Source organism: Periophthalmus magnuspinnatus, chromosome 8 (assembly GCF_009829125.3).
Source record: "Periophthalmus magnuspinnatus isolate fPerMag1 chromosome 8, fPerMag1.2.pri, whole genome shotgun sequence".
Classification (NCBI taxonomy): Eukaryota; Metazoa; Chordata; class Actinopteri; order Gobiiformes; family Gobiidae; genus Periophthalmus; species Periophthalmus magnuspinnatus.
The window spans coordinates 12,234,963-12,257,002 of NC_047133.1; the positions used below are offsets into that span (position 1 = coordinate 12,234,963).

General features: G+C 39.2%; 1 protein-coding gene across 1 annotated transcript in view; it reads left to right on the forward strand.

The window, feature by feature from the left end:
• LOC117374768 (voltage-dependent T-type calcium channel subunit alpha-1I-like) overlaps positions 1 to 22,040 on the forward strand; it is a 240,336-nt gene that overhangs the window by 100,969 nt on the left and 117,327 nt on the right. The window contains exons 3-5 of the mRNA XM_055223783.1: positions 6,988 to 7,121; positions 12,967 to 13,064; positions 18,701 to 18,860. Of these exons, the coding sequence (XP_055079758.1) occupies positions 6,988 to 7,121; positions 12,967 to 13,064; positions 18,701 to 18,860 (392 nt within the window). The remainder of the gene's footprint in view (positions 1 to 6,987; positions 7,122 to 12,966; positions 13,065 to 18,700; positions 18,861 to 22,040) is intronic.

Here is a 22,040-nt window from a genome sequence, read left to right on the forward strand (position 1 = left end):
GTAAACTAGTCTATGTGTCTTATACTTCTGATACAGCAACAAAATCATTTTAGGAAAGATTAATTTCTGTCCTGTGAATTGGACTTTTTTAGTATTGTTACTTTCTCAAATGAGTATCTAGTTTCGATACAAGTTTTAGCATCAATTAGTGTCTGGTTTTCAGTGATTTTGACACCCCTACTGTCAACCCACGTTCAGTTATGATTGTAATACCTTTTCTAAACACTAACAGTGCCGGCTCCACACAGTCCCTTTAATGCATCTCCTTTAAGCTTCACGCTGTATTACATATTTACACAAGCATCGCCTCTACATTAGCTTGTGTAATTAGCTTGCCACCATGTTTGCAAAATATCCAATATATTTTCATGACATATGGGCAATGCTACCAACACTACATCTTCTTGTGTAATGGGGTGGCCAAATTGCACAGTAAACGAATATGATCACGACGAATATGAGGTTGGCTGGTCGTTCTATGGTTTTGAGTGTGATCGCAGTAGCTTTAAACATCACCACAGAGAAGCGTATTGGCTCAAATAATGTTGTTCTTGTCATTTCCCAAATTAAGCCTGGCAAATTTACCTCAATGGGAAGCAATTAAAATCCCCGAGGAGGAGAGATTGCTCAGCCAGCTGGCAAATCACTCTGTACCATATGACCCTCACCAATACAGAGGAGGAAGATGTTTAAAGAGTTACGTTTTAAGGAGTCATACCTGGTTTTTACTGTCTAAAAATGTGAAAACAGAACAAATTCAAAGTCCGAAGTTATTCCTCACTCACCTTATACATTCTGAGCATCCTCATTATTCACCCTGATGAGTTTATAAGGGCTTTTCATTAGCATGCTAACACAAACGTCCTGATAATATTAATAAAGTACAAATTAGTAGTCCAAGAAATGACTCAAGTAAGATTAACCTAAAGAGTAACTGTCAGGACGTAACATCTGATTTATAATTTAACAATGTAAAAGTTAATGTAATTTGAAGAACATAATATTAAATGATCCACAAAATCAGAGATTGTCAAAGAATAAACAAAAAAAAAAATGTCATGGACAACTTTTCTGATGTTGTATTCCTGCTTGTCTCCATGGAGATGTTATTGCTTTGCCCAGATAGAATGTTGCATGGTATGTCATTAAAAGTATCTATCTACATGGAAACAAGCAGGCGATACACATACGACCAGGTCAGATCTGTGGAGAGGCAATTCCGCTCACAGTAAGAATGAGTGTTTTTCAGAATGTGTTTTTAATAATGAATGCGCCAGTAATTTAATGAATGCAACATAGATACGTGTAATGCCATACTAAACTTTACACGCAAGTCAATAGTCTAACATCTCCGTGGTGACAAGCAAGTGAAAGACTTCCATCCAGAAAAGTTACATAGAGGACCTTTAAAAAGTCAGGACCTCGAACACACTTGGTGCATCCTTCTATACCTGCTCCCCTCCCCCTCTCCCAGCTTTGTCTCACTAACAAGCAGATTGTGTCCCCAGGTAGGGAGAGGGCTCTCTTCAGGTGGTTGCTAATGGCAACAGAAGGGATTTTGCTGACGAGGTTTAGATAGTGTCGAATGTCCTCCTGTGCTTCTCTGGCCCGAGCCTCTGAGAGGCACATCTCTTCTATAGTACCTGTAAGACCAACACACATAAACTCCAAATGTACCATCAAGATAACATTGTGCAGCTGCTATTGGATAATTTATATATGTTTTAATTCAAGATGTAGACTGGAAATGCACTGTCTACATTGTTTATACTTTATACTACTACTAATATTAATAGCTCAGCTTGTTTTTATAAATCTGATAAGCTTCTCAAAGGACTTTGAGGTAGCTAAGGAATACGTTATTGTCCCAGTAGGAAAGTTTGTCCTCTGCATTTGACCCATCCTTCAATGCTGCTGGGGCAACCTGTCAGGAGCAACCTGCCAGATCTTGAACTTAGGCTTGGTCAGGACGATCTTAACTGGAGAATTTGACCTAGTGTGTATGTTTTGGATCGATGGGAGAAACTGGAGTGCCCAGAGGAAAACCACCCACAGTGCCTCAGTGGTTAGAGCTGTGGTCCCCCAGCCCAAAGGTTGAAAGATCAATTCCACTCACAGTGTGTGAGCGTTGTTGGTGGTGGAGGGGCTGAAGGTGCAGATTAGCTGCCTCAGCTCTGCCTGTCTGTCCCAGGGCAGTTGCAGCTACAATAGTATCTTACCACCACCGCGTGTGGAGTGAAAGAATGAGTGTAGCGCTTCGACAAGCCTCTGTGGCTCTGTGTGCCACATGACATTTAGACCCAAAGTATGTTGCTCAAACACACAGCATGAGTTTGACATAGAGTACTACCAAATTCCAACTTAACTGTCAAAACTCAAAACTGTACTTTTTAGCTTAGTGTCACGAGCGGTCCCATCAGTGAGAGCAGTCCTTTAGCATGCTTCGCCCTGCTCCTGTGTGCCTAACATCGGCTGCACTGTGCCTCCACAGCTCTCTGCTGCTCATGATGAAAGCCCCAAGCGGAGACAGCCCGGGTGCCTTACAAACCAGGCCCTGATCAAACCTGATGGGGTGACACAGGAGGGGGTTGCTGCAGTGACAAATAACACAAATGTATTCCGCCGCTTTCACTTAGAGCGGCGTGGAGCAGGCAGGGACCCCAACAATCACATGTGAAGTGTAAGCCTGCATTATTTATACAAACAACACTGGGCAGTGTGGTGGATGTACCTACACTGGAAAAAAGGCCATCTACATGAGTGCAAATGAGATGTAACAGTAATAAAATACAATGAATGAATTTAAAGGAATGGCATTTAGCGTGCTCTTTTAGTGGTTTAAGAATCACAATGGAACCTGGGCTATCAGTGCCTCAGGGTGTGTTCACACAAACTATGGACTAAAGCAGAACTAAACCAAGAACAAACCAGGACTAGAACAGGACCATCAGGACTAGTGTGAACGCACACATAACCTGCAGATAGAGGACATATACAAGTTTTTCTCATCCTCAGTATATGAACAGGCCTCAGAACCTCCAGAATACACTCACTGAGCTGCAGAGGCTGCACTAGCACTGATTAATGATTGGCTGCAGGTGCTGGGGTTTAGGCATCCTTAGCATCTGAATTATTCACAATGAGTTTATAAGCACTTTTAACAACTCTCAGAGCCGTGACAGTAAAGGTTAGGTTAGTTTATTTTCTATTTGTCGTTAAAAACCACATTGGAAAACATTTGCAAGAAGCTCAAAGTGAAGCTCACCATGAGACATTAAAAACAACCACATAAACAGTATCATTCTGGATGATATTTTGACACTGTGAAATAAACAAGCAACGAAAGATAATATAATTAAGGTGCTACATCAGAGTTCAAAGTGCATTCAAGCTAATAACAGCTTGTGGGAAGAAGCTGAAACATGGCTCTGCAGGTTGGCCAGAGTCGTTTATGATCCAAGGGCTCGCTCGACCCAAGTCTACATTTGTAAAGAGCCTCATGGACAGGCAGGTCACAGTTCAGTGTTTTTTTTGTTTTTGTTTTTTTTTGTGTTTTTTTTTGTCTGAGTGGACCACCTTATTTACAGTTGAACAATTGTTTTCATCTTTTTTTTGCCACTAAACTGTATATATAGTATTTTAATAGCATTGCATTTTTTTAAGTTGCAGCTTTCTGGTCAAAAATGCCTAAATCTAAGTTTGTGCTGCCTTCAGTGGCCTCTGCAATTTCCAGTAGTTGGTGACATTACGTAGAACTGCCCTGATTACAGCCAGGTTCTGAGTATAAACACGTGGCTACAGGGGCGGAGTTTGAAGCATGGATACCTGACCAATCACAGTGTACCTTATATGTCCAGACCCCACCTCTCCTCTCATTCTCTTCTTTAGTCCTCCAGGTACAGCCCAGTTTAGCAGCTTTATTTGAAATGAGGTTGTGGGTGAAGTTTATCTGTTAAGTCTTACCTTAACACTTTCCTCTTTTTGTAATGTTGCCAAACCACACCGTGATTACGCAGCCAACTAGAAGGCTTTTGATAGTACAGTGTATCTTAGACTTCCATGTGAGTTCTCAGTTTCAGCAAAAAATAAAGGACATGGCCAAGTCTTCTTAAAGGAAACACTGTGTTTGTGTCTGTTCTATAGTTATAATCTCTGACACCTGTGGATCATTATGTCATAGTTGGACATTTTAAATTACAATATTGATCTAAAACGAGTCCGCTGACTTCTATGTTAGAAAGAAACTGCTGATTTTGCAGCGTAGGTCTGCTTTAACAATGTTACTCGTGTTTTTGTTCCAGCTCAATAATAGTTTGATAGGGTCCAAGTACTAGCATGCTAACGGCACTCACACGGCAGATTTATTTTGATCTCAAGAGCTACAATATATTGGTACCACTTCAAGAAAATTTTAGCTTTAATACATGGGGAAAACTCCTTTAAAAAATCCTTTGAGTCATTTATTTTTCCATAGATTTTTGAGTGTATCCACTTCTGCCCCACTGTTTGTTTGTGTGATGAGCCGATGACTCCGTATGAGACATGTTTGGGCACGTGTCAGATACATGGACTAGCTAGCGTATTCCCATGAGCGCTGGGAGCTTCTACAGAGCCAGTACAAACACTGGTGCGTATGCTCTGTGATTTGTAGTTGGCTGTGGGCTGTTGATAGGTCTACAGTTTGTCACTGAACTCTCGCCTCGGACCACAAAAAGGTAATAACCCGAAAGTGCAGCTGTTAAATTGTTTTCCCATTGTTATAGTCACTGTGTCCACGCTCCAGGCATGGGTCCCTCTGTAGTGCGCACAAGTCCTTTATGAAAACTTCACTCATATTTATTTATTCATTTTTTATTTATTTTTGCTGTTGCGATGTTTGCGTATTCACTGGTGCGAGTATATTTACTTTAAGGAACACATATAATGCATTTTTGTAGCGTCTTGTGACTCTGCTTTGGTAAACTTGGGATTAGTATTTCACATGTTCTAGCTAAACTTTGACTTGTCTACATTTGGGAAGAAAAAAATACTTAATAAACTTCAACTCCGTTTCCATTTAGGCATTTAGGTGCTAAATGCTGCTGTTAGCAATGGGAATGAACAATGAGAAAATAAACAAATGAAGTCTTTGTCTCAAGTGAATGCTATGCTAATATGCTAATAGAGCATTGAGTTTATTGTGAACACAATTTGACTGCAGAATAAGCCTGGTGATGGTTTATGAGCTTAAAAATTACAGAGGAGATGTTCAGAGTTTTATCTGTGACTCAACTAAACAGGTAAAATGCAAATGGAGCATTTTTAAGTTCTCAGAGAAGGTGACTTTGGATTGATGAAACAAGCATGAATGAAGCAAAAATACAACTCCAGGTATGTTTTTGACAAGGGAACATTATAAAATAGTTAAAACTCAAAATAGTTAATGTCTGTGTAATCCCTCAGTCGTCCAGGTCTGATCCATAGCAAAAGACGAACTTTAAATTTGTCAACTGGACAAATCGCTGTAAGAGTGAAGACGGTTTGCTGCTCATCCAAGTCGATTCTCCAGTTCTGAACTGAAGAAGTGACTTGGATGAGCAGCCAAACGTCTTTGCTCCTTTTTGTTCAGTTGACAGATTAGATTTTTCTGTTACAGCAGGAGGGTTAATTACTCAGGTGGATGTAATTGTTGAGCCAGGACAGGGCAGCTGTGTCCCCCTGGCCCTCACCATATGTTCTGTAAGTTCTGACCTTTCAGTTACTGCCTTGAACAAAGCTGACACAAAATTATTATATTAGAATTAAACTTCAAATTGATCAAGTAGTGACCTTGGTAATTTCCATAAGAGTTAAAGAGCAGCTGTGTGATTTATTACTTTTATAATTATGGTTATGTCAGGTTTTACAAGTCACTAGATTCTTTTGCTTTTACATTTGAAAACAATTTTGATCATTTTATTTTTTTAATTGTTGCAATGAGAAAATGTGAGTGTGCATTATTAATAACATTGATAGAGAAGACAACACTGATGCCTCAAACAGTCTTTGATGCCAGCTGTGGTTCAGTGTTGACAACTGAATTGATTGACTAGTGGGACTGCTCTGTCTGACGTTCTGTTACTCAAATTAGACTTTAATCTGATCTTTCAACAATCTGACCATAAAGAAATTACTTAACAGTAAATACCTCAGGTGAGTTGATTTGTGCTGCGAACAAAGTCACTCACAAATAACATTACAGTCACAAGCTTTTTTTTTTAACATGTAAACAGAACCATGTATTCATCACAAGCTCCTGAAAATGTGTTGTTTAAATCCATTTTGTATTTTTTCTTGAGTTTTCGGACAGTCTTAACACTGTTTTTCGATAATCTGTACAATGGGTCACCGTGTTCCCCCTCAGAACATTCCAGCTGAATTAGCTCACATGTAAACAACTGGCTAATGCTAAACTGAAGGCTACAGAAATGTAAACATTAAACAGATTTCTGCAACTTATTAAATGGCCGAACATTGTCAGATTCCAGTTGTATCAAGTGTATACATCGTTTATGCGGTGGTTAACCACTCAGATCCACTTTTTGTAGTGATTAGTAATGTTGTATTACGTCACAGTTGAACTTGTGTCTGAAGTGGGACTCCTCTGGTCACCTCAGTGTCCCAGGGCAGGTCAAAGGTGGGAAAAATCCTAGTGACATGCACTAACTCCCCCTCAAAGTATCAATACGCAACAGATATTACTGAAAAGAACTGATGGAATTGGAAAATATCTCCACCCAAGGCCTAAAAGTGGTGTAGAAGAGAAGGAGATAGAGAGGCTGAAGAGGCTGGTGGTTCTGCTGCTACAGTGTTAACAGAGCAGAAGAAAATTGTAGCTGAAAATGTATTTGTAAGAATGGCTTGAGGGAATGAATGGTTGATAGGAAAAGTTAGCAGTGATTGACCTGCAGTGACATAGATAAATTGCATTTGACAAAAATCCCTTCCACTTTTCTCCCCTCTCGTCAGGCCTTCGATGCGTTCATCTACATCTTCTTCGCATTGGAGATGGTGGTCAAGATGGTCGCTCTGGGGATCTTCGGACAGCGCTGTTACCTGGGAGACACGTGGAACCGACTGGACTTCTTCATTGTCATGGCGGGGTAAGGTTTGAACTTTAAAGTTGGTAAATGTGTCCTCTGCATTTGACCCACCTCCAATGCTGCTATGTAGGGCTGAACAGTTTGGGTAATATATCTAATTGTTATTTATGTTTTAATAATAGGATTCTGTCCAAAGTTTGTATTTTAAACACATCCAGAAGAACTGACAAAAAGACTGAAATTAGATCTGACAAACTAATACAAGAAACACATTTTAGAACATGTTTGTACAGATCTAAACTACAGGATTAGCAGTTTTTTTTTTTTTTATACAGAATAAGACTGGATATTTTGTTTGTGGAGGAAATTATGGTACTTAAACAATGCAGTCTTTGTGATTTGCTGACTGTGTTAACTCAAATAGCGATTTTGATTCATTTGCGATAAATCTTGAAGACCTACTGTCCAGCATAGAGGGCGAACATAGTGTAGTATCTGAGGAAACATCTATAGAATTGTGTGGTGGGCATCCGACCCAGCCTTCCAAGCTACTGATTCCCTTGGGAAAACAGTAATTGACTACCCCTGTTTTGGAGGAAGCCAACCTAGACACAAGGAGAACTCCAAACAGTAAAGCTCCAAAGCACCGCATGATCTAGTTGAAGAAGAAACACTTTTTTTTTCTTCTACTGATATATAGATAAGGTCTATGCCGCCCTTGGATCATTTCTTTTTGCATGATGATGATCAAAACGTTGATTGCCTATGGATAACTACAGTTCACAAAGCAGTGGATTATCTTCTTTGTTTGTTTTTGTTTTGTGTATAGTTGTAATAATACACTGCCTGGCCAAAAAAAAAAAAGTCGCCACCTGGTTTTAACAAAGCAAATATATTGGGGGTTGCTGCAGTTGGTCAGGTCTAGGTTCAGCAACAGTCTGTGCTCAAAGAATGAGGTCAGCTGACACCCGAATATACTGAATGACCAGGTTATTCCATCGATGGATTTTTCTTCCCTGATGGCACGGGCATATTCCAAGATGACAATGCCAGGATTCATCAGGCTCAAATTGTGAAAGAGTGGTTCAGGAGCATGAGACATCATTTTCACACATGGATTGTCCACCACAGAGTCCAGACCTTAACCCCATTGAGAATCTTTGGGATGTGCTGGAGAAGGCTTTGTGCAACGGTCAGACTCGACCATCATCAATGCAAGATCTTGGTGAAAAATTAATGCAACACTGGATGGAAATAAATCTTGTGAGATTGCAGAAGCGAAATGAGCGAAACGAATGAGCGCCGTAATCAAAGTTAAAGGTGGTCCAACGAAATATTAGAGTGTGTGACTTTTTTTTTTTTTTGGTGGCAACTGTTTTTTTTTTGGCCACGCAGTGTAATATATTGATTCGGAGAACAAATTAAGAACCATAAACTGTATAAAGAAATAGACTAAGTGAGTATGGCTCCAGTCAAATGAAGCTCATCGAGGCTAGCGGTTATAGGGGCGAATTTGGGATATAACATGGTTTTAAAAGGTGATTTAGCCTAATATTTCTCCTTTTACATTTGAACCTGAATTCTTTTCTATCTAGCTAACCAACTAGCATTTACCACAAATGTAAACACTTCTTTTCGTGATACTTTTTGTGATATTGCATTCATCTCCGCCATTTTACGATGTTTATCAAACCCTTATCTAAACTAATTTCACAAATGAACAGGCAGCGTTGTTATACAGACTTGTTTTCTGCTCACATAGGGAACAATTAGATTTGACAGTTAGCTTAGCGTTCACTGTTTTACACTTGTCACATCTCTGAGCTCCGTACTACCATTTGAATAACGCGCAATGAACTCTTTAAGTGTAAAATTCAACCCCAATATTTATTCTCACTCAGTCTAGACATATTTGAGTGAAAATAGGGGCCTTTGGAGCTGTGTAATTTGGATCTGAATACATTTGATTTATAAGTTAGAATGAAGGTCGCGCTGAAGTTTTTTACATTTATGAATATGCAATATCGGGTTGAGTCCAAGAGGCTTTTTCTGGAATGAATCTGGTAAAGGGTTTGATAATGTTCTAGCCTTGGTAACTTAAAGGAGACGTATTATGCAAAATTGGCCTTGAAGGTCTTGAAACTATTGTTTTAATTGTTTACTCATTTACCCACTTAATCGTGTACTTAAAGTGATTCAGGCGTGTTGGAGTAATCAGGGTTCTCCTATGATCAAGACGCCATTGTTTCGAAAATTCCAGTTTTCACCTATCCCCTAAAACACATCATTGTACTTAATATAGGGGAAGAAAAGAGTTTTGTTGACTTCTGGTTGAAAACTGTGGTGTAGATTTATTTATTTACATTTAAGAAAAAAAAAAAAACCTACAAAATAAGTACAGTGCAGTTGTTCAGTTTTTGTTTTTTTTTCCTTAAATGTAAATAACTAAACCACAGTTTTCAACCACAAGTCAACAAAACTTTTTTTTTCTATTATCAAGTAATTATATATCGATATTTTACATTTTCAGAATAAAAAATAAGTGTTGTCACGATACTAATGCGAATAGACTCAATACTCAGACCTGATTCTGATACCATGAAGATTAAAAAAAGAAAGAAATAACACATTCTTTAGACAACAGAATGTGATTTTCAACATTAAATTGTACTGTCTTTTATTTTCCCATGTGGCCTTATATCTGTGTAATCCCTCAGTCGTCCAGATAGGTTCCATAGTGGTCCATTGTCGATCATTCTAAAGCTATTCAGGAAAGGCTAATTTCTGTCCTGTGAATGTGACTTTTAATTTTTTTTTCAAATGAGTATAGTTTCAATATTAGTTTTAGTATCCACGACAGATACCAAAACTGCAAAGCCTGGGCTGACAGTGGCTGAGTGATTTGTCTAACTCAGATGTTTAGGGTCTACAGGTAAGGCACTTCACCCACATAGTTAGGCTGATAGTGACCAAGTTTACCACCAATTTGGTCCATATCACCAATTTGGTCCATATTACACTCTTTTCTGATCTATATTATAATGTTGTTTCCTCATCAAAACCTACCCGGAGTTGTGTTTTGTTTCATTTCAGCTTCCTAAACGATTATGAGTTGGTAATTCCACAATAATAATATGCTAAAATTATAATTTGTCAACCCATTACTGAAGCTTTACAATAGAAAAACATTGTAAAATATACTTTGTGGCTAAACTAAGGGTTTGAGCTCAGAAATGAGGTATCGAGTCAGTATTTACTGGGTCGAAATTGGTAAAAATGTGTTCTCAAAATGGCAAATTGGAGAATCAGATTAGTATTGGAAGATAGGCAATCGATATCAGACCCATTGCATTTTGCAGTATCGGCACTGATATTGATACTAGTATTGGTATCGGTGCATCCCTTCTTTCAAAATGAACGTGCATGTGGTGAATTGCAGTTCTGCAGAAGACCAAACAAAGCCTCTACCTCAGAGTCAGTGAACATGGAGGTCGTTCATCTTAATTTGTGATCTCTTTTCCCTCCTCCCTCATGTCTCTCCCTCCTCCTCTCCCCTTCTCTTCTCACCCTCTTTCCTCTCACGCCCTCTCCCTCTCCTCTCTGTCTCCTCTTACCTCTCCTCTTTCTCCATCTCCCCTGTTCTCTTCTATTCCTCCTCGCTCTTCCTCTCTCCTCTCTACCAATCTCCCATTTCCTTCTCTTTCCTCTACTCTGTCTCCTCTTTCACTCCTCCTCTCTCCCTCTTTCTCCCTCCTATTCTCTCCTCTCTGACTTCTCTCTTTCTGTCCTCTCTCCCCCTCTTCTCTCTCTCCCTCCTCCTCTCCTTTCTCCCTCTCCTCTTTTTGTGCCCTTTCTTCTCTCACCCTATCTCTCCCCTTCTCCTCTATCTCCTGTCTTTTTTCCCTCCACTCTTCCTCTCCCCTCTTTTCTCTCTCCCCCCCTCCTTTCTTCCCCCCTCTCTCCCCTTCTCCTCTATCTCCTGTCTTTTTCCCCTCCACTCTTCCCCCCCCCTTCTCTTTTCCCGCCTTTCTCTCTCTTCCTCACCACCCCTCTTCTCTCTGCCCTTCTCCTCTCCCCCTCGCTCTTACACTCTTCTCTCCTCTGTCTCTCTGTCTCCCCACTCTGTCTCTCCCTTTCTAACATCTCTCCTCCATGTCCTCCTCTCTCCCCCTCTTCTCTCTGTCTTGTCCTGGCATCCTCTGTCACTCCCCCCTCTCCTCTCTCTCTTCCCCTCTTCTTCCAAACCCCTTCTTTCCTCCCCTCCCCTCATCTCCTTGTTGTACCCGTCCGGTCATGGCTGTCTGTATATTACATACTGGTGAACGCTTCTCTCCTGCTTTGCTCTTGGCAGGCTCCATTAGATTAGCGGCAGGGCTAATTGCGGCGGGCAGTGCCAGGCGTTCCGTGCCAAAGGGCTGTCGGCGGTGTTATATGTGTGCTGGGGTTAGCCATGGGTGCCACCACACTGCCTCTGCCCGCTCTTGGATGAAAGCTCCACTTGTCACTTTAGGCTGGAGAAAGTGGCTCGGATGTTTCCCAGAAGGGTCTTAAGATGTCTTAAAATGTTATAATAAAACAATTCAAGGCGCTGTGCTTTTCAAAACACCCAAAGCACTTTACACAGGATTATTCTTGGGGGTGTGTTGAGTCTAGCTCAGTGACCAGGTACAGGGCTGTAACAGTGGCCCATAGAGAGAGCACTGAGGCAGGACAGAGGCTGTGGTCACAGCAGAACAACGGCCTGTATAAAGACTGTACGCCTAGAAGAGTTTAAATATTCTAAAACAACTGAATTTTTGTTGCACTTGCAAGTGCTCCTGACTGCTCGTATGATTTGTTCTTCATGAAGACCATTTTGAGAAAAGGTTTTGCCAAAAATGTTCGTGACAAAAAAACAAATGACACATAAGCCCGTAAAGCTCATTCAGGAACATGTTTTGATGATCATTTGTTGTACTACAAAGATTTCATTCGACACACAGAACATGGCTACCCTCCAGTGAAAGGCTCTTGGGTCTGGGGGAACAAACAGCTTCACCAGTGTGTTGAAATGACTTCTTCTTATACCGTACCACCCTGAAGACTAAAGGAAAAACACTTTACCATCTGTACCACTGTGATATTAGATCTGGATTGGTTGTAGACACTCAAATGGTCCAATATTATGATTTAAACAAGCTTTTAGAAATGTGTTATACACATTGGCTTTGATATTTCAAAGTTTAAAAAATCTCCAGAATTCACTCACTGAGCTGCAGAGGCTGCACTAGCACTGATTCATGACTGGCTGCAGGTGCTGGGGTTTAGGTGGATTCAGATCGGAGAGAGACTTGTTTTTAGGTTAAACTAACTGGATTTCAGCACTGAAACTGGCAACCCAATTTCAGTGCTGAAATCCAATGATTGTTTTTGACAACAAAGCTGCAGATTTATGTAGTATGCACTAAAGTTGCCAGAATCGGACTAACTAACTACATAATGCCATTAAAACACCGTATACATAATTTAGCAGCAGAAAAGGTTGATTTAGTGTTTAATACTTCTGTAAAGGCGGCGCTATTTTCTATGTTATAATATTGTTTACTTCTCAAAAACATACTTGGAGTTGTGTTTTGTTCTTCTCTTAAACCAAAATACAGGAAGTGCTTCACTGTGTTTTTAAACTCCATACACATCATGACATCACAAGATGGAACATAATTTTGAGCTTTGGAGATGTAGACAAAAGGGTTACTCAAAAATGAATGTTGAGGTAACAGTCTTATAACATGGAGTCAGTTTTGTGTAATATAGGACCTTTAAACAGAATCCTCCCAAATGCACTTGACACAACGATGACTGGCATATCACACAGTATCTCCCTGTCTCTCTGCTCTCTGGTTAATCTGGGTTCATTTGTTCACAGAATGGTGGAGTACTCACTGGACTTGCAGAACATCAACCTGTCAGCCATCAGGACGGTGCGGGTACTGCGGCCGCTCAAAGCCATCAACAGAGTGCCAAGTAAGTGCCCCGTACTGCTTAAAGGTGCCACTCATGGTTTAGTATTGGCAAACGGGGATCAACAGACTGTATGAAATAGTGGGGAAAAAAGTGAAACTGGCCAATGAGTTTTGTATAGCCTTCACTGAAATGGTTAACTACTTTGCTTTCAGAAGAATCAGCAGTTACGTCTGGTTAAATGTTGTCAAAAAGTGTTGTTTTTACTCAGTTTTTGCATTATTACGCTAAACAAAAGTGAACTGAGCGGTCATGTTCCAAATAGGAAGTGAGCACGGGCTTCCGGCTCCATCAGCTCTGGCTTCAATTCACTTTTTATTGAAAAACTGTTGCTCCTCTCTCTGTAACTGCTGCTGTCAGGCTCGTTATTTTGGTCTTAAAATGTTTGTATTAACCTGCACTACATGATCATGGTATTTTTTTTTTCGGGTCCGTAAATCAAGACAAATCAGGCGCTATTTTTCCCCAAGACCGCTCCCACTAGACAGCATTGTTTAAGTGCCTGCTTCCTGCCAAACCAGTAGTGCGGGTAGGAAAAAGCGTTACCTGCATGTCTTTTTTATTACATTTTTAATAATATCTCGTATTCTGAACTTGTTTACATCAGTGATAGACATGATTGCTCCACTAGATAGCAAACAAACAATGATGTAATTGTTTCTGTGTCTAGAAGTTGTGCAATGCAGAGAGCAGTATTTCCAGGGCTGCTACTCATTGGAATAATTTACCCTCTGCTATTAAAGCTAACAATATCAGATGTTTTAAAATTTCTCTTGTCTTGTTTGAAAGGAATGTTTAATGCATTTTAAAAGTGCTCATTTGCTGTTTAAATCTTATCTTCTGGTCCAATTTTGGATTCCTGTTTTATAATAATGTGTATATTTGATTGTATTTCTAAGTAATGGACCCAGGAAGATGAGTTTCTACCGTGGTACATGCAAAAACCAGGATGTGGAAAAAACGCACACAGGCGATTAGGCGTACAATTTCTTTATAAATTGAATACAACCTCTTACCCATCGCTGCCCTGTGGTGTCACTAGACTGACATATTGTGCAACTATTAAACAAAATCTTTCATATTTGTGTGTGCTGTTGTTGTTAATGACCAAAATCTGGAAAATAAAACCAAACTCGCCAATCCCAGACACACTGAGAGACATATCAGATTTCCGCAGCGTTCGTTAATGCGCTTTCACTCATCAGTTCGTGACCACAATCGTGTTCTTTTCATCAGAATCTCTCTCCCTCCACAAACTTTGTAACTCCCATTGATTTCTGTGTCCAAAAAGCTCCAATTAGACCAGCCAAGCCTACCCGCGTCAATGCTATCACGTTGGTTTCAGAAGAATTAACAGTTATGTCTAATTAAATGCATTGAAATGTGTTGTTTTTTTTTCAGTTTGTCCAATTATCTCTGTGAACAAATGTGAAAAGAGCGAACACAAGCTAATATCTGGAGACCTGGTTGTCATTTTATTAAAGCATCAGTTTTTTTTAAGAAGAGCTTTTTCAATACAGGAACATTTTGCTTGCTTGCTCCGTTGCATCTTGAGACAGATTCAGATAGTACCGTCCAATCAGATTTGAAGCATTTGAAGCTAAGGAGCTCATTGGTCACTCATCATTTTGAACTAAGTGGCATGGGGGGGCGGAGCAGTTTTGAAGGCTCCATTGCCTCATTACAGAGCTGGTCGCCGTATATTATGCAGAGCGGGCTTGGTCTGTGGGAATCACCTGTCGCGATAAATCCATAGTTCAAGTAAAACTCCTGGTATTGTCTGTTAAAAGCTTTCTTTTACTTGGAAGTTGGCTCTTTTTCTGTCTCTTCACTGGGCCTTTTCCCCTTCGAAAAGAAACTTTCCAAAGACGTCTGTTTTTTACTCATTTTGCTAATTTGTGGGTTAAGTTGTCGGCGCTCAAGTGACAGGAATGTAACCGAGAGAATCCGGTCATTTTTCAAAATAAAAGATTTTTCAAAATAAACGATTGTTCAGACTCAGATAATAAATACAACGGAAATAATTAATTATTTCTTGGACGGCCGGTGGCCCGGTACCAATTGATCCTCGGACCGGTACTGGTCCACGGCCCGATGGTTGGGGACCACTGGTGTACAGGATTAATGAAACAAACACGAATATAGATTCATTCATGTTTATTTCATTAATCCTGTACACTGTAGGTCCTCTTCCTATCAACCTCATATCACTCACTTAAAATTTTTCCTGGATTGTTATGTCACAGGTAAAATCTGCAAGCCTCTTGTTCAGTTTTAGAACTTCATGTTAAGTCCATTTTTGCATAATATGTCATCTTTAAGGTTTACCTCTCAAACGTGGGCCATTAATCACTCATTAATTCACTCTTGATCAGTGGTGGAACATAATAAAGTAAAAGTAGTAAAGTATTTTGCTTGAGTAGAAAATGTAGGTATCTGTACTTACCGGTAAGTTAATTTTAAAGTGAATACTCTTTACTTTTACTCACTATATTTGAGAGCAGTACTTTACTACTCTACTACATTTTTGAACAGGACTGAAAAGTAAAAGTATTTTTCATTATTCTCTGAGACCTGCTGAAAAGGCTGAGGGTTTATTTTTAACATGTTCATAGTTTGAGCAAACAAAAACACACACACACAAATCGATTCAGTTGTTTTTGTTGAACCAAATTCAGCACAAATCATTACATCTGAAGCTTTATTAGATCTCAAAATTTGCCGAAATACTTTTACTTTTTACTCTCTAAGGGCTCTTTTTTTAAACAGGTACTTTAATACTTTTACTTAAGTAGCTTTTTCATGTGATACTTTTACTTTTACTTTAGTATAATTTGCTCCGGTGTCTGTACTTTTAATTAAATAACAAAACTGGGTACTTTTTCCATCACTTCTTTTGATCATTATAAATTATAGCCACTTTTGCATTGGTGGGTGACGTGTCTTGCACAATGGCACAACCGCAACACGCAATACTAGACAGATCTGTGAATGGAACCATCACCCTACACGGCAACTGCTTCACCAGCTAACCCCTCCATTTACAATCGTCCAATTTCCATACACCTTCCCAAATAGACACTAAAAATAAGAGATTGCTTTACTTAATTCAAATTTCACTTTTGATTTCTCATTTCTCCCGTGTATTTGTGAACCCGTAGCCCGCGGCCGCATCCCATTCACCCCATCCACGCCTCCTCTCTCCTCTCCTCACCCAATTAGGCCTAATGGAGCTGCGGCCTAATGACTAGAACCCAAGGGAACAAACACATTTAGAGTGGCCCCCAGCACCCAGCGCAGTCTGCCATGTGGAGAGGACGAGGGCGCTGTGGGGAGAAGGACAATATACTGGCGCCCAAATGTTACAAATGATTATGATAGAAAAGCATTGAACGTCGTTACAGTGAAAATAGCAGAGGAGCTAATTGGTACGTTTAATGGTGCACGTGCAGGATGGTTCGCTCTTCGTTCTCCTGGAGATGTTCCTCAGGATTGCTTTAAATGTATCTATGTCCAGGTTAAATCTATGAGTAATAAAAGTATTGGTAATGGAGAAAAAAGAAAAATGCAAGACTGATACGTTTATTTCTTTACTATAGATCATTCCAGGTAACAGTGACATCTTCATGGTGTGCAGTGCAACTTTAAGAAAAAAAAAAAAAAGTTTCAAGAAGTTTTTTTTTGGAGATTGAAGTAATCTATGCTATGTTACTTTTTTTGTTTAACCTGCAAAGTTCTCAGGCCTATCAGTATCTCCAGATATGAGGTAAACAAACAAATCAAATCAAATCTAGCTTATACTCATAACAATTGTAATGCTGATTTATTCTTAATTACAAAAAAACACTGGACATAAATGCCAAGTTGTTTGTAATTTGGTGTTTTGGTTCTCCAGATGATTATCCAGTGTGTAAACAAAATGAGCCTCACATAAGTTTCTCATTTGAGTTGCCAGTTCCAGTGCTGAAATCTCTGATCTGAATCATCACGACCTAAACGCCCGCACCTGCAGCCAATCATGAATCAGTGCTAGTGCAGCCTCTGTAGCTCAGAGAGTGAATTCTGGAGGTTCTGAGCTTTTACATGAGGCCTGTTCTATCCATGAGTCAGAGTATGAAACAGTAAAAGCACAAACGTGGCCAGCAGGATGGCTTTTCATGATATTTTGAGTTCACAGTTCGTGAGGCGATTTCCCTATTAACGGTGGTTCAGACCAATCACAGCACAGCATTATGGTTTAGGCAGAGCTAAAGGTGAACAAACCTCAAACAAACAAGCAAAACAATCTTCAGCCTATTTTAGTGAACGTAAGTACTGTTTAGTTTGTGAAAAATTCAGAGGGAAACTCTTTGTTCAGGGAAGATGTCTGTGGTTTTCTCGCAACTGGATGTAACTTATGTAAGAGTTTTTGGCTTGTTCTGTTGTTGTGATGCTTCCACCAACCATTTCTCGATCACTTTCAGAGAGAGCCGTTCCAGATTACCTGATGTAACATGAAACTACAAACAGAATCACTTCTCCTTCTCCCTCCGTGTTACTTCCTGTCATTAATATTTGCAGTTTAATTACTCCTTAAAATCTTGACACATTAACCTACCGCTGCGTTGTTGTTCACCGCTGAACGCTGTATGAAAAACAAAACACAAGTCGATAATTAAAGTCATATCCCACAGACCCAAGCGTTTTATCAGGTCTCCTCTCCCTCTTTAGTCCAATCATCTGTCATTACGCTCTGCTAATCACATCCCTTTATGTCATCACCGCGGGACGGGCTCAGCCACAGGGGTGTGAGGTCATCATTCATCGACGGGGGACTACCTCTTCATCAATTAAAATGATTCTAACTGTGGAAAAGGTTATGATCTCTCTTGGATCTTATCAAGACTTTTTCATTAATTTACTAATCTTTGGCATCTGCGAGTTTAGTTCAAATCAATATTGAAATGGGGGAGATTTGAAGCGGCTCTCTGAGGCTTCCACTAACACGGACATAATTCCTTATCAGGGACAGGAGATGGGATTTTGGGATGACATTTTTTGATATTTTCACTCACAGTTATTTTTAGCTTATTGCTGAGGCGAACATGAGCTTATTAAAGGTGTACTATGTAACTTTTCTGTAGGAAAAACCACCACACACTGCAATCACTACTGAGCCTGTGTTTCCAGTGCCTTAACCTGCAGATCGACATGTGGAGGCTCATTCTGTCTTCTGATTGGATAATCGTCTTGATAACTAATACACCAAATTAAAACATGAATACAGCTCTTTTAAAGTGGTCCTAAACACCTAAACTCCACCCACATCTACATTTGAAAAGAGCTAGGCAGTACCTGGAGGCTAACTACTTTTTTCACTTGTTAATTAGCTGTTTCTGTATTCATTTTCATGTAACTGTGTATTTCCTGATAAAATTACATTTTAAGACCATCATACCTTTTAATTTACCCTATCGAGGACCACATAAAGTGATGTGAAGGGCCACATTTCTGATTATAAACACCTGGCTGTAATCAGGGCAGTGCTGTGTGATGTTGCATAGTACTTGAAGTTACTCTACATTTTTCCTATTACATCCTGTATCTCCATTTTCCTCCTAATCCGTCTTACTTATTTATTTTTTGTATGTTTCCTCCAGGTATGCGCATCCTGGTGAACCTTCTCCTGGACACCCTCCCCATGCTGGGTAACGTGCTCCTCCTCTGCTTCTTCGTCTTCTTCATCTTTGGCATCATCGGTGTGCAGTTGTGGGCGGGGCTACTGAGGAACCGCTGCTACACCGAGGAGAACTTCACCGTGTGAGTACCCCCAGTCTCTGATTACATGACAGGAGGGGGCTGGTAGAGTCGTATTCCCAAGCAGGTATTTGTCTAATTTTGTAACTAAAAACATGATTGTGCTCCAGCTGCAGGCATACATATTCATAACTTTTGAATTTGAATTTTATTTATTTATTTTTTGCTAAGACATTGTGGATAAACTGAAATTTTAAATCTAGAGACATCAAATTTTTACTTTACCATACATATAAGATTTTTTTTTTTTTCCCCTTATACAAAATGCTCATGAAAATGCCTTTTTTCAAGATACAAACCTCACAAATGTTTTGATGACTTTTTCTATTACTTTCTTTTGTTTTTTTTTTCTTTCTTTAGTCAACTTGCGTAATATAAGGTCAGATGTATTTCAAGAACGTTTGTATTTCAAGGTCTTCTTAAAAACAAGTCCTGTAAAATGCCACAAATTACATTTTGAGGCAGCACGCAAAAATTACTAATGTTTAGAGATACATGTAAAATCATTGTTTAATTTTCAGTTTATATAATTACCAATAACTATTAAATATATATATATTTTAAGGCTCTGAATATAACCCTCTGGATGAAAGTTGATTGAGTGAAAACAGTTAATATCTTAAGATGCTTAAAATGACAAAATACAAAACCTACAAATTGAAAAGTTGTAGTAGTAGTAGTACAGTAGTAGTAGCAGCGACCTCTTCACCCTGTGAGTACCCCCAGTCTCTGATTACGAGACAGGAGGGGGCTGGTAGAGCCGTATTCCCAAGCAGGTATTTGTCTCATTTTGAGACTAAAAACATGATTGCGCTCCAGCTGCAGACATACATATTCATAACACTGTGTGACGCAACTGCCTTCTGTGCTGTGACACTTCTGTAGTGTCGTCATTTAAAATATCAGAGCTTTTAAAGAGAGGCTTTTAAATGAATAGTTTTATATGTATTTTTATGTTTTTCAATTCTATAAACATAACTGTGTCCCCAGATACAAGGTACACTTCAAATCAGATATAATTCTTACTGATAACAAGTGTAATACTGATTTATTCTCAATTACAAAAAAACATTAGGCACATTTATTTCTGCTATAATGTGGTGTTTTGGTTCTCCGTGTTTGGTTCTATTTTTTTAAGAGTGCAGGTTACATACAGTTCCTTTAAGGTTAAGACACTGCAGATAAATAATCTTAAAACCTTAAATTTAAACATTGTTTGTGATCTGCTTACATAACTGTACTGCTAGTTTGTTCATGTTTTCATATAAAAAAAATAAGGCATAAGGCTCATGTAAAATCCTTGGTTAATTCAGTTTATACCCACACAAAAAATACTTGAGCAAATAATCTAAGAAATAATTGTCCTCATTTTTTGGTCTGTGTGTGTGAAAAACATAAGAAAAAGGCTTTTGCAACATCTATAAAACTACTGATGATAGTTGATAACGGAACAAACAGACACGCACACTATTTTTCTGCAGTGGTTTCAGGTTCTGGAGAGATAGATAGTCTGCAGTACACAAAAGTCCATGAAAATAATAAACACAATGCAACAAACCAGTGCAAAGAAAATGTATTACTACTACTATTATGCTATTGTTTACTGAATGAAAATTCTTTATAAGCTGAACTGTAATTATGTTGACAGTACTATGTTTGTTTTGTTTTTGTTTTGTTTTTTTGATCCAAATACAGTTTCATATTATTTTAAAGAGCCCTTATGGTTGTGTGTAATGAGCTGGGTTGGATACCAGAGCCTTGAGAGCTCTTAAAGGGCCGGTGTCACAGAGCGGAGATTGGGGTCAAGTGTGGCTGTGGAGTAAGTGGAGTGTTCCTCTGGCTTTAAAGGATGTGGTCTGGGGCTCGCCGGTCTGACAGCGGGGTCAAAAAACGTGCTTTAAAGGGCCCATATTACGCTATTTTCTGATCTATGTTATAATGATGTTTCCTTATCGCAAATATACCTGGAGTTGTGCTTTGTTTCATTCATACGTTTAACACACACATTTGGGTAATTTCAGCCTCCATCTCTGAACTAAAGGTAAAAAGGAGCTGTTAACTTGAACACTACCACTTCATGACATCACAAGGTGGAACAGAGGTATATTTTTGAGGAGGTAACAGCATTGCAATGTGGCGTAAATCTAACAAGAGTTAATTTTGATTAATATAGTATCATGAATTAAAGTCATGCTGTAATCTGTACAAAATTATCAACAAAAATATATGAAATTAATTTAGGTGCACTGTGTAATTAATTTTGGTAGAGGATTCGCCACCTGCTTAAATCTGTGTGGGGTTTTTCAGTACAGTACAGTATAGACCAGGAGTCATCAACCTTTTTTAACCTGAGAGTTACTTTATGGGCACTGGGTCATACGAAGGGCTACCAGTTTGAGACGCTCTTCTGAAATAATACATTTTCTCAGTTTGCCTTTAGTTATACATTATTAATAATGATAAATGATAATCATCTATGTGAAGACACTGATCATGTTGCAAGACACTGATCACATTAATGATTTCTCAAAATAATTATCAACAATGAGCAAGGAGGGAAACAGATATCAGTATTCAGCACTTTAACTTTACTAATCTTAGTAATTGTTAAATTTCCACATGACACTTACATCACTACATCTCATAGGATGTTCACTATCCATTGACAAACCTTTTTATACATAAATAATAACATAAATAATATACATTGCACCATGTTTCATAACGTTATCAATTATGTAATGTTAAAGAAAAATAAGCTTACATATTTTTAAATAAATCTCGGTTGCGTTGTGTGACTTTTTCACCGGTGTCGTGAAAAAAGCCTGTTGTTTACCCAAAGCTGCGTTTAGCTCTGGGCTTGTTCTGCCCATAGTGTGCGTCTCCATGGGGAGTGCGCGTGGGTAGTTAGTGTGGAGCTTTGTGAGACGTAGTGAAGTGTCCCTCCACATTGTGCTGCTTTGCCGTCACCACAGTCGCTCCGCAGATGAGATACGCGCAGGTTTCTTTTACAGTCTTAAATCGTTGTGAAAGTGATCTCTTTATTTTCTACCATGTTTTGGAGTAAGAAACTGCATTCAGCGCATCCTCACAGCGCAGAGCGGAGCACTGGTTTTGTCACGCGCACAATACTGACCTTTGAAGTGAGTAGGTCAAAGTTCACCTTAACTTATCTAAACTTCA